This window comes from Pholis gunnellus (genome assembly GCF_910591455.1).
Source record: "Pholis gunnellus genome assembly, chromosome: 17".
NCBI lineage: Eukaryota > Metazoa > Chordata > Actinopteri > Perciformes > Pholidae > Pholis > Pholis gunnellus.
In genome coordinates, this window is record NC_136544.1 from 13802540 (window position 1) to 13816229 (window position 13690).

Here is a 13690-nt window from a genome sequence, read left to right on the forward strand (position 1 = left end):
TACAGCCCCGCTTGTGTTTGTGGCAGTTCTCTTTAATGAGGGACAAACAGTCTCTCTCTCCGTCCCTCTCCCTCTATATGCCTAATAACCCCACACAGTAAATAACCATGAGCCTCCGGGGCAATTAGGTGGGCACTTGAGGCTTATAGTCTGGTGCTCATAAGCACACACACAGAATACGACAATCTAGTTAAAAATGACGCTAGAGTAATTGAGAAAGTGGATATAAACAAAGGGACAGATCAATGTAGAGACAGCAAGATTAAAAGTAAGAGAGAGAAACATAGAAAGAAAGACGACCATGTGATGTTTTAAGTCTGTGATGATAATCCTGCCTTTTCTTCCTCTTCCTTATCTGCTTTTAATTTGTGCTGTTGTTTCTCAATCTCTCTATGATTTTGCCTGTTTTGGCAGTTTTTCCTCCCATTCTCTCCCTGACCTCATATATTTGTTTTGGTCTGAGACCGAGAGACAGAAAGAGGAAGGAAGACAGGGGAAGCGAGAGAGGGAGAGACACAGAAGGGAGCTTTCACCTTTCATTTCACCACGGCAATGAGTTGCCAATTTCAGTATGCCCTTTACTGACCATCACACACACCTACACACACACACACGCACACACACACACACACACACACACTGAAAACTGTTCTCCACACGCCTCCCAATCTCCATGATAATCAGCTTCCTTTCATTGTGTTGCATCATGCAGGAAACCCGCTGCTAGTCTGAATAATGTGTGTGTGTGAAGGCGAAAAGTCAGAGGAAAAGGAGAGTGTGCTTTAGTTTGTGTGTTATGTGTGCGTGTGTGTGTGTGTGTGTGTGTGTCTGTGTGTGTGCGTGTGCCAGCACCTTGTCTCTGTAGCAGCAATTGCGTATTCGAGGTACGTTGCCTTGCCAGGCCATGCTGTGCCAAGCCAGTGGGCTGGCTCTTGTCTTATCTATTTCTTTTGACTACAGAAATATTGCTTTTACACACAAAGTCAGAGACATACAAACACACACACACACACACTAACACACACACACCAACACACACAACAAAAATCATAGACGCAGTGAAGTATACAAAGAACTCTACTGTCAGCTAAAAGCATCACATCTTCTGGAAAAGAGACTTATATACATTTTGTGGCTATTTTTGTACTATTGTACTTGAAATTCAAAATATATTGTTTGCTTTAAGTATATGCAAAGATAGATACATACACACATACACACACTGTTTATCCCAGTGCAGATGTTTACGTGTTGATGGCGGCCATGTCGCTGCATTGCAATAGGGGATCAGACTCTCATCTTCCATTCATATATTCTTCCTTCACCTCTTATCTCTCTCTCTCTGCTCTATCGTTCTTTCTCTTTTGTGCACATTGTCACACACACACACACAGATCTTTCTAGGTAAACTCACACACACACATACACGCACACACACCCACCACTGTTCTCTAGCTCACCTCTGTTTTCTCTCCCTGACACCTCTCTACTCCCTCTGCGTTATCTCTGTCGTAACCCTCTTCTCTCTCTCTCCCTCCCTTTCCCTCTTTTACTCCCTCCCTCTCTCATACTCACAAATAGACCAGCGTACTTACACACACACACACACACACACACACACACACAGACACGCACATGAACACATATTGCTGTGTCTGTCTCCACCTCCCTTTTGTTTTTTTTACTCTTTTTACCCTTTTCTCTCTCTCTCTCTCTCTCTCTCTCTCTGTCTCTCTGTCAGCCCTCCTCCCCACCTCCTTCCCTCTGTCTCAATCTCTATCCATCTCTTTCATCCTCTCTCTCTCTCTCCTCTCGGGGCGAGCAAGGCTGTAGGTAGCATCAGTTTCAGTCAGCAGTGACACTGCAGTCTCAGTGCATCTTTTAATGGCACACTGTAGTAAAGCGGCCTCTGAAGTGAGCCTATGCAGCATATTAGACGCACAAACACACACACACACACACACACACACACACGCGCACACACACACACGCACACACACTCTCTCTCTGTCTCTCTCTCGTATTCAAACACACACACACACACACACACACACACACACACACACACACACACACACACGCACACAAGAAGTAACTCAAAATAGCTTATATAAGCTTTAACAGCTTTAACGATGCTCAGTATCCTGATGTTGATCACAGATTTTTTTAAATGCACCACCTTCTACTCCTCATACAGCACAACATACAAAATACAGTCATACATATAGAGGAATGGATCCATATACCGCAAGTTAACACAGATTAGAAGGAGGAGAATCGTCACTGGTTTCATAAGATTAGTGTGTGTGTGTGTGTGTGTGTGTCTTTCAGATTTCTCCTTTTGCAATGAGCAGAGTAAACAGCATGCCATGACACATCGTTGCTCTGACATAGCGTCCTGTTCTAGCACTACGTAACACATCCTTGGGCTCAGGATGCTGAATGCAGCTTCAGAATTAAAAAACAAACAAACCACAGACAAACAAGAGAGGTCGCAGCTCAACTTTCCCTGCATGTCCGACCGCCAATGTGTTTTTCAGGCAGATGGAGTAATTTGTGTCACTTTTTGTGTCTGTTGTTTGGACAGATGCTGGTGGAAATCAGGGTTGAGGCAGGTGTCTGATATTGAGAGTGCGTGTTTGTGTGTGTGCGAGGCGAATGCCCCCCCCCCCCCCCCCCCCCCTATGAAAAGCAACCAGTGAGTGAAAATAGAACACAATCCCAGGAGGGTCCCTGCTGTCCTCCATTTAGCATGGACACACAGACGTACGCATAGACTAAAACACTCACACACACACACACACACACGCCCCCTCTGCCCCCCCTCCCCGCTCTCACTTTCATCTGCACAGCACTGCTGTACGTCTTGTATACCTGCGAGAGGAGAAACAAATGCAGGGAAAAGCATGGTACCTGTGTTAGGGGTCAGCCGTTCTCTCCTCCTTTTGTTGTCCCTCCAATCCACCTCTTGTTCAGCTGTTCTGCGCCGAGGCGAGCTGAGCTGAGCTGAGCCGAGCCGAGCGTACAGCGGCGAGGCTCAATCCTTTTACCCTGCGATGCTGAAAATGGCACCAGTATTCCCTGATAGCGGCAGCCTGCCTGCCTGCTTGCCTCTCTCCCCCTCTCTCTCTCTCTCTCTCTCTCTCACACACTCTCTCTCTCTCTCTCTCTCTCCTGCTCTCTAGCTCGCCTCCCTCCCCTGCTTGTCTGCTGCCATGTTGAGTGCACGCAGGGCGAGGGGCGGGCTGAAACGAGGAAGAGGGGGGGGGGGGGGTTGATGGTGCTAGAGGAGGAGGAGGAGGAGGAGGAGGAGGAGGAGGAGGAGGAGGAGGGAGTGAGGGGGACTCAGGGGGATAAGAAAGCAATTAGAAGACAGCCCCTCTTCCTTCCAGTCGGGAATGTATAATGGAATTAGCTAGGGGGACGATGGTGGTGGGTGTTGAAGGGGAGGTGAGGGGGGTGTTGGGGTGCTTGGTCCTGCAGCCTCTGCTGCGGAGTCAAGCAGCCTGTCCGACAGCCACCGCACGCATATGTGTGTGTGTGTGCGTGTGTGTGTGTGTGTGCGTATGTGTGTGGGAGAGAGGAAGCGCAGATGGGGGGTGGTGGTGGTGCGGAGGGATTGCCGTCGTCGCACTGAGCGTTTGTGTATGTGTGTGTGGGGGTGTTTGTCAGGGCGAGAGAGAGAGAGAGAGAGAGAGTTAGAGAGAGTTAGAGAGGGAAGCAAGGAGCAGGTGGTCCCACAGCTCAACCACTCCTTACCTCCCTCCCATCAGTACATCAGCAATCTCTCTCTCTCTCTCTCTCTCTCTCTCTCTCTCTCCCTCTCTCTCTCACTTCCTCATGCTCTCAGAAGCACCAGGCAGGAGAGAGAAAAGGGCGAGCGGCAGCTTCAAATCCCTTTTCTGTCTCAGGTTTGCTCTCCCTCCTCCTCCCCTCCCTCTCTCCCTCACTTTCTCTCCGACTCGGTCTCTCTCTGAGTGGGCGGCGAGGACGCGGCATGTGTGTGTCTGGAAACACAACGGTGTGTGTGTGTGTGTGTGTGTGTGTTTGTGAGTCATACTCTGAGTGTGTTTACTCATGGATGAAAAGAGATGACCAAAAATCCCTGTGTGAAAGACAGCGATAGGAAAAGATGAGGAGGGGGGCGCAGTGTGTTTTTGTGTTTATGAGAAAATTAGATAACAAAAGGAAGAAGCACAGACTGTGTTTGTGAAAGCGTGTCTGCATGTGTGTGTGTGTGTATGCATGTATGTATGAGGGAGATAGGGAGAGGGCGGTCTTTTGATGGAGAGGGACTGAGCCAGCCACTGCGTGGGGGAGATACGTGCAGGCCTATGCGCGTGTCACTGATTGTGTCATGAATGAAAATAAGGAGCAAGCGAGGGGAGGGGGAGTGGGACTGTGATTCTCCTCCCATTCAGCCGTCTCCTCCTCTCTCTTCCTCTCCTCCTCCTCCTCTTGAGTGACAGATGAGGGACTACGAGCAGCTTGCTCAGGCGCGCGTCAATAATTAGCATCCTCTCCCTGTTTTCATTTGCTGCGTCTTTGCAAAAGAAGTGCTTTTGTCGCAACGCACCAAGCCGCCCGAGCGAAGCCCATCTCGGTCACTCTGAATTTCTCTTGTGTAGCCCAGGGTGGTTCATGGGCTTTGCAAGCGGCGCCCCCTTCTCTTCCTCCAATGCCGTACATGCAATGGCCCGTGATCGCTCCCGGCACGCACACACACGCATGCCAGGGAGGACAGATGCGTTGAAAAGCGGAGGACACACACACACAACCTTGGCTGCTTTTTTCTCACTTTCCACAAACAAAATTGTGCCGGCGCGCATTGGCAGTCAGTCAGTCAGACAGTCTCACGAGCACACGCACACGGTGGTTCAAGGGCAATTGATTTGGAGTTTAATTTCCCTCCCGGTGCTCTTGACGCAAAAAGGATGCGCCTCCGTCTGACCTTGACGACAGACAGGGAGAGTTTTGTCTCTGTCGCCAGGCTCACTCTGAAGCCGCTCTGAAGCACACACACACACACACACACACACACACACACACACACACACACACAGCATCTTCACCTGGAAACGTCAAATCCTATGTACTATTATAAATGAACGCTTTCCATCTGCTTTCTAATTATAGCCAACATAAGGCTATTCCTAATTTTAGCTGCAGCCGCAAAATAGTCGCCTTTCAATAATTCATGAGTTCAGACACAGAGCCTGCTCCTTACTGGCACGCTTAGCGCCATGGTGGGGGGGGGGGGGGGTCTAGGCCTGGGCTTTTAGTAAAGGCAGAGTGCATTGTTTCATTATACAGGAGAGTGGGTTAAGCTTGTAAAGTTCTCAGTAAAAATGAAAATAACCACACTCACCTGATGCTTTGAGGAGACGACTCTGACAGATATTGGCCTCCACCTTGATGCCTAAAAGCTGGAAACAACATCAGTCACGTATATAAAAAGAAAAAAAAGATTTGTTGATTAGTATTTGACAGTTTTGAGATAAGCACCACCACATGCATGAAGCCAAACCGTGCATTTACATGCTCAAACCCTTTCGGTGAGCTGTCCTCCCCGGGATGCATTTGTTTTGATCACTGCGGATCTGAGTGAAGCGTGATTTTGCCTACAGCGCTGACATCAATCGAGACGGACAGGGGTTAAAACCGACTGCCTCTGAAGAAGCGTTTGAAAGCTCCTCTCATCTCAGCTCGCCATACGCTCTGACGCACAGGCCTGTGTGTGTGTACAGTTTGTGGGTGTGTGTGTGTGTGTGTGTGTGTGTGTGCATATTGCATGTTCTCAGGTGTGTTTTCCACTCAGATATATCAGCAGGAGAGCTTTCCTCTGTGCGGGGAGACCTTATAAAGACTAACAGGTGTTCCAACAGTTTCTTTCTTTCCACAATAACGATCATTTGATCTCAGTGTAGTATCGTTAAAGTGTTGCAACGATTAAGTGGTCCATGGGAAGTAGGCTACTTATTTGTGGCTTTATGATATTCGATTTTATGATCTTTTTGCTGTGAATTCATTCGTTTCCTTTCTTTTTGGGATTTACTGCAGCTATTTTTGTTTTCAAGAAATGCGTGTGTGCCAAGTTCAGTGATCGGGGAGTGGGGGAGGTGTCAGGTTCAGGGTCATCGAGGATTCAACCACACACCTTAGATCAATGGGAGGCTGGGCATGAAGGGGGTTGCTCTCTGTTGCCATAGAGACGGGAGGACAGTGGTGTTGGATACTGTTACTAGGCAGAGAGAATGTGGGGTGGTCTGCTGCCGTGGAGGGTAAACAACATTAGGGCTGAGGGCGAGGGAGTCGTGTCAATATTCCCGCTTGGATTATTTTCTCTGAAAAAAATATTTCACATTTGGTCAAAAAATGAGAGTTAAGAAAAGAGTGTGCTATGTTGAAAAAAACTAAAAAACTTAAATCAAAACAATCAAATCTGACTTATTATAACATAAATCTTTGATGGATTTGGCTTGTGTTATGGTCAATTTTGTTCAAATCAATCAATAACACCTATTTAGTGTTGCCTAATCCTCGTGCACAACCCAGTGGTCATTGCTTTGAAGTGCATTAAACGTTTGCTTATGACGTTATAGCCTATTATTACACTGAAGCCCTGTGTCCGTAGCCTCTGTGCCTCCTTTAGTATTAAGTGAAGGTTAACTGTCAAAATACTCTAGACGTTGCTTGAAAAAGTCACCTCATGACCTTAATGTAGATCAACACATCTCTATAGAGCTGCAAGCCTCTCAAACATGACCACAAGATTTTGAGTGCTGAGTGAATTAACAGCCTCTTGTGCCTGAGCGCTCTGCTCAGAGCTGCGGTACACTTGCGCCCTCTCCTGGGGAATAAATGGGTTACCTTCTTTTACTGTAAGCAAATCAGAAATTATGAATGCATTGCTCAAATAAAATGCCCGAAAGTTGCATTGAGCATAAGAAGGAGATGTTGTCATGTGTGCAATGGCTGGCAGAGGAGAGCAGTCATTACAACAAACAGTTTAATCTGTACTACCAACTGGTAGCAGTCCCACATAAATATGAATTTCTATGATTTGCTCAAAGTCAGTCAGACTCCACAATAATGTGTGTTGAGATAATAGGCGTCGTGTTCAAGAATGACCTCATTCTGGTCAAGGGACCTCCAAGTCCAGTTTTTTAAGAGTCATGGCCGTTTGTATACGATTTGTAGTTTGAACAGAACAAAATCTTTACCCATTGGTCTGTGGTAAAACAAATCCTACTCTTACTGTGACTTAATAGTTGTACATCAGTTAAAAGTCATACAGGATAGCAATTTATGTATTTTTTCTTCCAAAATTTTCTTGTGAACCGAATCTTTAAGCTTAAAAATAATGCCCATAGTCATATAATTCTTGTTTATATTATGTTGTTGCCATACTTAGATATACTGAGATGTTAGTGAAAGTCATTGTATGTTCTTCAACTTCTTCCTGCAGTTTAAATGTAAGCTCCTTATCTCAGGACTTTGGTCACTTTTTTCAACATGCTATACTATCATTTTTTATGACTTTTTTCAACATGCTATTTTGTTACTTTTTTCGACATGCTACCCTATGACTGTTTTTATGAATCTTTCCAACACGTGTTCTGGTCAGACCTAATGTCGACTCTGTGTCCTGTATCGGGCTTTGCAGTCAACGAAACTCTTCATCACAGACCAGCGTGTTGTATTTCAACAGGTTTAATATGAAACTACAAAACAGGCACAAATTATACAAGCACATATTAGTTTTCATCAAACTTAAATACTTTCACTTTTCACAAGCACATCTAAACAGATCATCACTAAATTACATTATGTGATATAAAATAATGGAAACATACATTGCTGTGCCATCTACCTATATTCACTCAGTTACATGTTGCACATGTCATCAAACTCGTTCTACTTACAACAAACTAACAAAATAAACCCTCAGAACTACTTAAAGCTATAAAAGTAAATTATACTCACTGGCATCGCCACTCAGAGGGCCAGGAAATGCAGGATGGATGAAGAATATAATGCACAGTCAATCTAGTGCTAACAAACCAAGAAAAGGAATAAAACGCTATACTTCCTGTCACATGTGCCACACATATAGTAGGTGAACACTGCATCATCTACACTTAACACTAGGGAGCAGTATTTGAACAGTGTGGGTGAAAACTGGCGAAAAACCGTAACACCTTAACTTAACACTAGGTGGTAGTAATTGCTTCAAATAAAACAAGTCATTACAACACGCTACACTATGACGTTTTCATGACTCTTTCTGACTTGCAATACTACGACTCTTTTCGGCATACTATACTATGACTTTGACTTTTTATTTTTTTTATGATAAACAAAACTTTTAATGTTGAATGAATTTTTTGACATGCTATACTATCACTTTTTTCAACATACTATATATACCATGACTTTTTCATATTTATTTTGACACAGTATTCAGATTTTTTACTATGAAAAAAATCATAGTATAGTATGACAAAAAAAGTCACGTGAAAGGTGACAGTATTGTATGTCGCTTCTCACTAAGTGCTCATAGGTGGCATTGATTTCACAAGAAACCCTCTGTTGTTTTCTGCCAGCCACTCCCCTCTCGCCCTCCATACATCTTTATGAAGCAGGTTCAGAAAGGACAAGGGCAACGGTTCCTGCTGAGCAAAAAAAAACACAATAAACAATTTCCAAAAATGTAAAAAGAAACTTTCAGTCTTGGACCGACTGCCCGCTTGTAATAACATGTATAAAATAACAAAGCCCTTTTGTAGGGCTATAGCTAACATGAAGATTTTTAATGTTACAAAGTGATTTATTATGATTGAATATTGGTAACGTTATGTTAGCTAACTCGATATAGATTATTTCTGACAACATCACTCACATCTGTAGTTTGGGGGGTTTAGAGTTGGACATTGTAACGTTTCTGCTGAGCTGGAGGCTTGGAGCACAAGAGGAGAGGGGAGGCGGCGTTGGAAGTAAAGGAGCTTGAGCGGCTGATGTTTCCGCCTGGTCTCCTAGTGCGGGCAGGTTCTCCTGTTTTGTATTTTTTTTAAATATAGGGTTAGTTTTCAAACTGTAAAAAGGAGAGGGGTCCAATACTGCCTGCTGAAAAAGAATGTGTGTGTGTTGTAGAATATTGTTGATCCTCACTCGTTATTTACCCCTAAAAACAGGACCTCCACCTCCATACACACATACTATCATGTCCGCAGCCACCTACACAATCAGAAATGTGTCCTCACTTTTGTTTTTATTGCACACTTTAATCATTTAGTAAACAGATCTTCACAGTAACAATGCAATAGCAGAAAACAGAAGCAAATCACTGTGCAGCTTTTTAGGTCTTCAAAGTAATTATGGGTATGTACACTGAGAATGTGAAAAACAAAGAACTGTGCCCCAAGTTCACCCTGTAGTGGGATGAGGCATCTTTAGCCTCGTTATCACCCTCAAAGCACCTCTTTGACTTGAGTCTATCCACTCAGGCTTTACACCATTTGTAGCTCTATGAATCCTGTCCATACTGCCAACCCCCAAAAACATTCAAGTACTGTAATTCTGTCATTGCACAGGTACCTGGTCAGCCAGTGCACAGGACTCTTAGGTGGAAACTGAATGGCACCACTTACTGTCAGAAATCAAATAGCTTTGCTGTTATCCTTTCATGTGAACATAAAAATAGTATTTAAAGGAATTAGAATTTAAATAGCATCCAAAATGCTAAGGTAACGTCTGTAAATATATCCCAAAATATAAAGCAACATAACATAGAGTTTATTAAACCGCTCTGATTCTTTGTGACACAACAATAAATAGTCATTTGGACATGAAATCTCATAACAACTGCAACATACAAACTGTAACATTTTGCAATGCATTATTTGTAAAACAATACCATAACAGACAACTCTGGATGTTTCAGGTCTTCATTTAATAATAGTGCTGAATTTGAATGAAATGACCATATCAATGAACCAGCACACTGGTCTCTTTGCATTATTTTTGGTTTGGAAAATACCATTTTCGTGTTGTGCTGTTGTACTGCATGTTGCGCAAGCTAGACTTGCAAGGGAGATGGGGGGGGGGGGGAAGGGCTTTAAAAAAGAGATACAAATCAGAATAAGGCAAAGTGAATGTACTGTTTGAACTACAAATATACTTGCACTCAGATTTATGCTGTTCAGAAGTATGTGATAACATTTTCAATCGGTCTGTGCCAAGACAAAAGAGCTTAGGAAGTTAGCAAAGAGAACACACTGTTTTGTAACTCTTATTCTCCTGGTTGTAGGTGGTTTGTCCCAGGCCTAACATGTTTTACAAAGAGAAAATAAAAACCTTTCACACTTTTTCTCAACCTTTTCATACATCGTAAATAACTGATAAAGCTTTTTGTCTGGCCATATGCTGCCCCAGTCAGAGTGCGTTCTCATTTGGTTATGTACTTGATGTAATAAAACACAGAAAACAAACTGATACCCTCCATATTCAAAACAAACAGACACAATCAGAACACAGCAGTAGTTCCTGTCTGTCCCATACAACAAAAATACATCTGTATCTAATTAATACAAAGCCTCTGTGTGAGCACAGTCTTTCATGGCATCTGTGGTCAGTTCCTTCTTTATAAACACACTCAACAGCAGTTTTTAGAGAGGCAATGATGGCAAGTCTTGGAATTCACTGAATTCAGCTTGATGTCAGAAGTGGGACTTTTGGTGCGATCCCATTGGTCGAACAGCCACAGACCTGGTCCATTGTTCATGTGTCAATGGTGGTTCCTGTCACCTTAAGAGTCTCGCCCTCACTACCTGTGGCCTGGGCTCCTGTGGGTGGCTGTGTCCCCGACGAGATCTTCCTCAACAACATTAACGTAACCTTCTTTCTCTATGCAGCCGGCCAGGACCTGCAGCACCAGCCGGAGCCTGCGGTCCAAGGCCTGGAGGTGACGCTGGATGAGGATCGGGGACAGTCGGTCACGGAGCAGGGACTCCTCCATCAGGGAGCTCAGCTGGTACTCCTCTTTGGCCAGCAGCTGGAGACGCAGGTAAGTCGATTTCCTCAGCCTGGAAAGGGTAATTAAAGAGGTTATTTTAAATTAAACTCTACTATCTAATATTGCTGTATTTCTTCCTACTATGATGACATTACAAGACATACAATAGTGTATCTTTCTTGCCCTTTTTGCCGTAATCGATAGATGCAAGTAGAGATACAGACAGGAACTGGGAACATTAGGTTTAAGGAATCTTAACCACTAGGCCTCCAGGATGCCTCATATTAACCCCCGTGTGGTCTTAATTAAACCCCTGCTAAACCCCTAAAATAAAGCAGCTAAATTGGCATTTAAACCCCAGATCTATTTTTTCATTTCATCAACTTTGTGAATATCTGGGTTTTCCCTCTTCACAGTTCAGAAAAACTGAAGGGAAACAATAACAGTCTTGTAGTTACTTGACAACATAGTTATATATTCTTATATATTGGACAATTAACTATAATTAGCACATATAGGACAGTATACAAGTCTGTGTGCTTAACAGATGTATGGAGGGGCCAAGCTCAAGAAAACTTTGTTTTTTTGTGGTGTATAAATGATTTTATAACTGCTGGGTTAAAAATGACCCTAAACTAATCTTTGTACGCTGGTGGTGTACAGCTTTCACGGAAATATAAAACACAATGTTTCATTTTTTCTAATGTTATGGTCACTTTAGCAAAAGTCAGCAAGTTGAAAAATATGATTTATGGACCTTTAACACAGGAAGCAGCAACGGCGCCGCTGCACTCTAAAACCCATTTTCACACACCCTCGCCAAGCGCTGTGCCCAAAGTTCAATCTGGTTGAATTTTTAACTGCGATTTTTTTTGTGAAAGGCTCATAAGGAGGTTTTCTCTGCTGTTAAGCACAAGGTCGGGTTATTTTTTTTTACCCTTAAGGCAACACAAGGGTGAATGCATTACAACATTAATCTGGAATCTCATTTTAGCTGCAGATGCACGAGGTGTAGTAGAGGTGCTAAACACTTTGTCTTTGGGGTGGTGCTAAAGCAACTGCCACGAGTTGTTAAAAAACTAAAGTGTTACATCCTGTAGGAGCATTGTTTTCAGAGCCAATACACCAATTTCACAAAACAACCAAAAGTCTGACCTGCAGCACTGGCTGAGAGGAACCAGAATGGACAGCTCATCATGTGAGTGTTTTCCAAAACTACAAGGGAGAGAATAAAGATCAAAAATGGAAGAAATCATCACAAACATGTCAGACGTTGCTATTCATCCTGTCGCTTCATTCATTCTGATGCCGCTTCTTGAGCTTCATGAGAAATATTTAAAGTGTGTCGATACAGTACATTTTAATGAATCAATCTATTAATACCTCAGAATTTGCAATGGCAATGTTTAATTAACTGATTTAATTCAGTGGATCAGTGGATCAAATGTTTTACGGATGTTAAGGCAGAGTGTCTTTACCCTCTTCCGTTGTCCAGGTGAATGATGAAGGTGTCATTTCCAAATTTCTCGAAAGTTTCATAATGATGTCGGTCCATGTTACCTGAACAAGGAGAGAGCAACGTGGTGAGAAAATGTGAGGACACTGTAGTTAATTAACATAAAAAGAGACATACACATGCCATTGGTTAATATGTAAATACGACATATTTATATGTGATGTCATACCCAATTCTCCTCTTACCCATTAAGAAGTCAAAGATGGTCATATCCATGACGTCCAGCAGTCGAGTGCCCCGGTCATACGGAGGAGTCTGCTTAACCTCGTCACAGTAATCTTGGTCCACCTCCCACCTGAGAACGCATTAAAAAAGACATGTTTAAAAAAACATCGCATCCATGTTTAGTCATAGTAATCAGCAGAGTGGAAACCCTGACTCGGAGGGCAAGCCGTGTGCTGGCAGATGCATGAATGTGTCGTTTCTTTACTCTGCTTTCTTGCGTTTGTGGTAGGAGCGTCTCCAGGGGTTTCTCCATGTCTTGCGTTTGGCCAGGTTCAGGTCCGGCAGGAAGGCTGCCAGCGAGCCTTCGATCTGGTCCGGTTTACCGCACAGAGCGTGCTCGGTGGAGCAGTAGTACGAGCACTCGCCGTAGAAGCAGATGTTGTTGGCTGAGGAGGAAAAAAGAAACAAAAACACACTGATTTAGAAATGGTGTCGAAGAGGAAGCGCCGTGGCTGAATATGAATGAGGAAGCAAACATGGAGACATTGAGGAGAAAAGAGCAGTGAACTATCAGGGTGGTGGAGGTTTTGTTATCTCAGGTGCAGGGTTTAACACAGGTCACAGAGTGCTGACCCAGCAAAGAGGGTACATTACAATCCAAGAGAACCTGGCCATCCTATACCATGTCCTCCTACTGAGAGGATGTGACTACAGATCAAACTGGCTGCTCAAAATACGGAAAGCATTTAATTCGCATATTATATTTTATTTGTGTTAATTGTGTAATAATGATCAAAGACATGTAAAATGTTCAAACAAATGTCTTCATTTATATATCTATCCTCTCATTCAGAAACTTGTCAGCCAAACTCAGCAAAACAGCTGCTTAAGTTGTGACTTTAATGTTGACCAATGATTTGTTTGTGATGTTCTTTGCAGCATCCTGACATATATGTGACAAATGACCGGCTTAGCGTAATATGCCTTCATTTGAC

At 43.6% G+C, this 13690-nt stretch overlaps 1 protein-coding gene across 1 annotated transcript in view; it reads right to left on the reverse strand.

Moving 5' to 3' along the window:
- Positions 1-9933: 9933 nt before the first annotated feature.
- The window catches only part of fam20ca (FAM20C golgi associated secretory pathway kinase a), a 34651-nt gene continuing 30894 nt past the window's right edge, over positions 9934-13690 (reverse strand). Inside the window, exons 6-10 of the mRNA XM_079178184.1 lie at positions 12961-13141; positions 12716-12825; positions 12493-12574; positions 12170-12229; positions 9934-11084 (exon numbers count right to left, since the gene is read on the reverse strand). Coding sequence (XP_079034310.1) covers positions 10826-11084; positions 12170-12229; positions 12493-12574; positions 12716-12825; positions 12961-13141 — 692 coding nt within the window. The 3' untranslated portion in view covers positions 9934-10825. The remainder of the gene's footprint in view (positions 11085-12169; positions 12230-12492; positions 12575-12715; positions 12826-12960; positions 13142-13690) is intronic.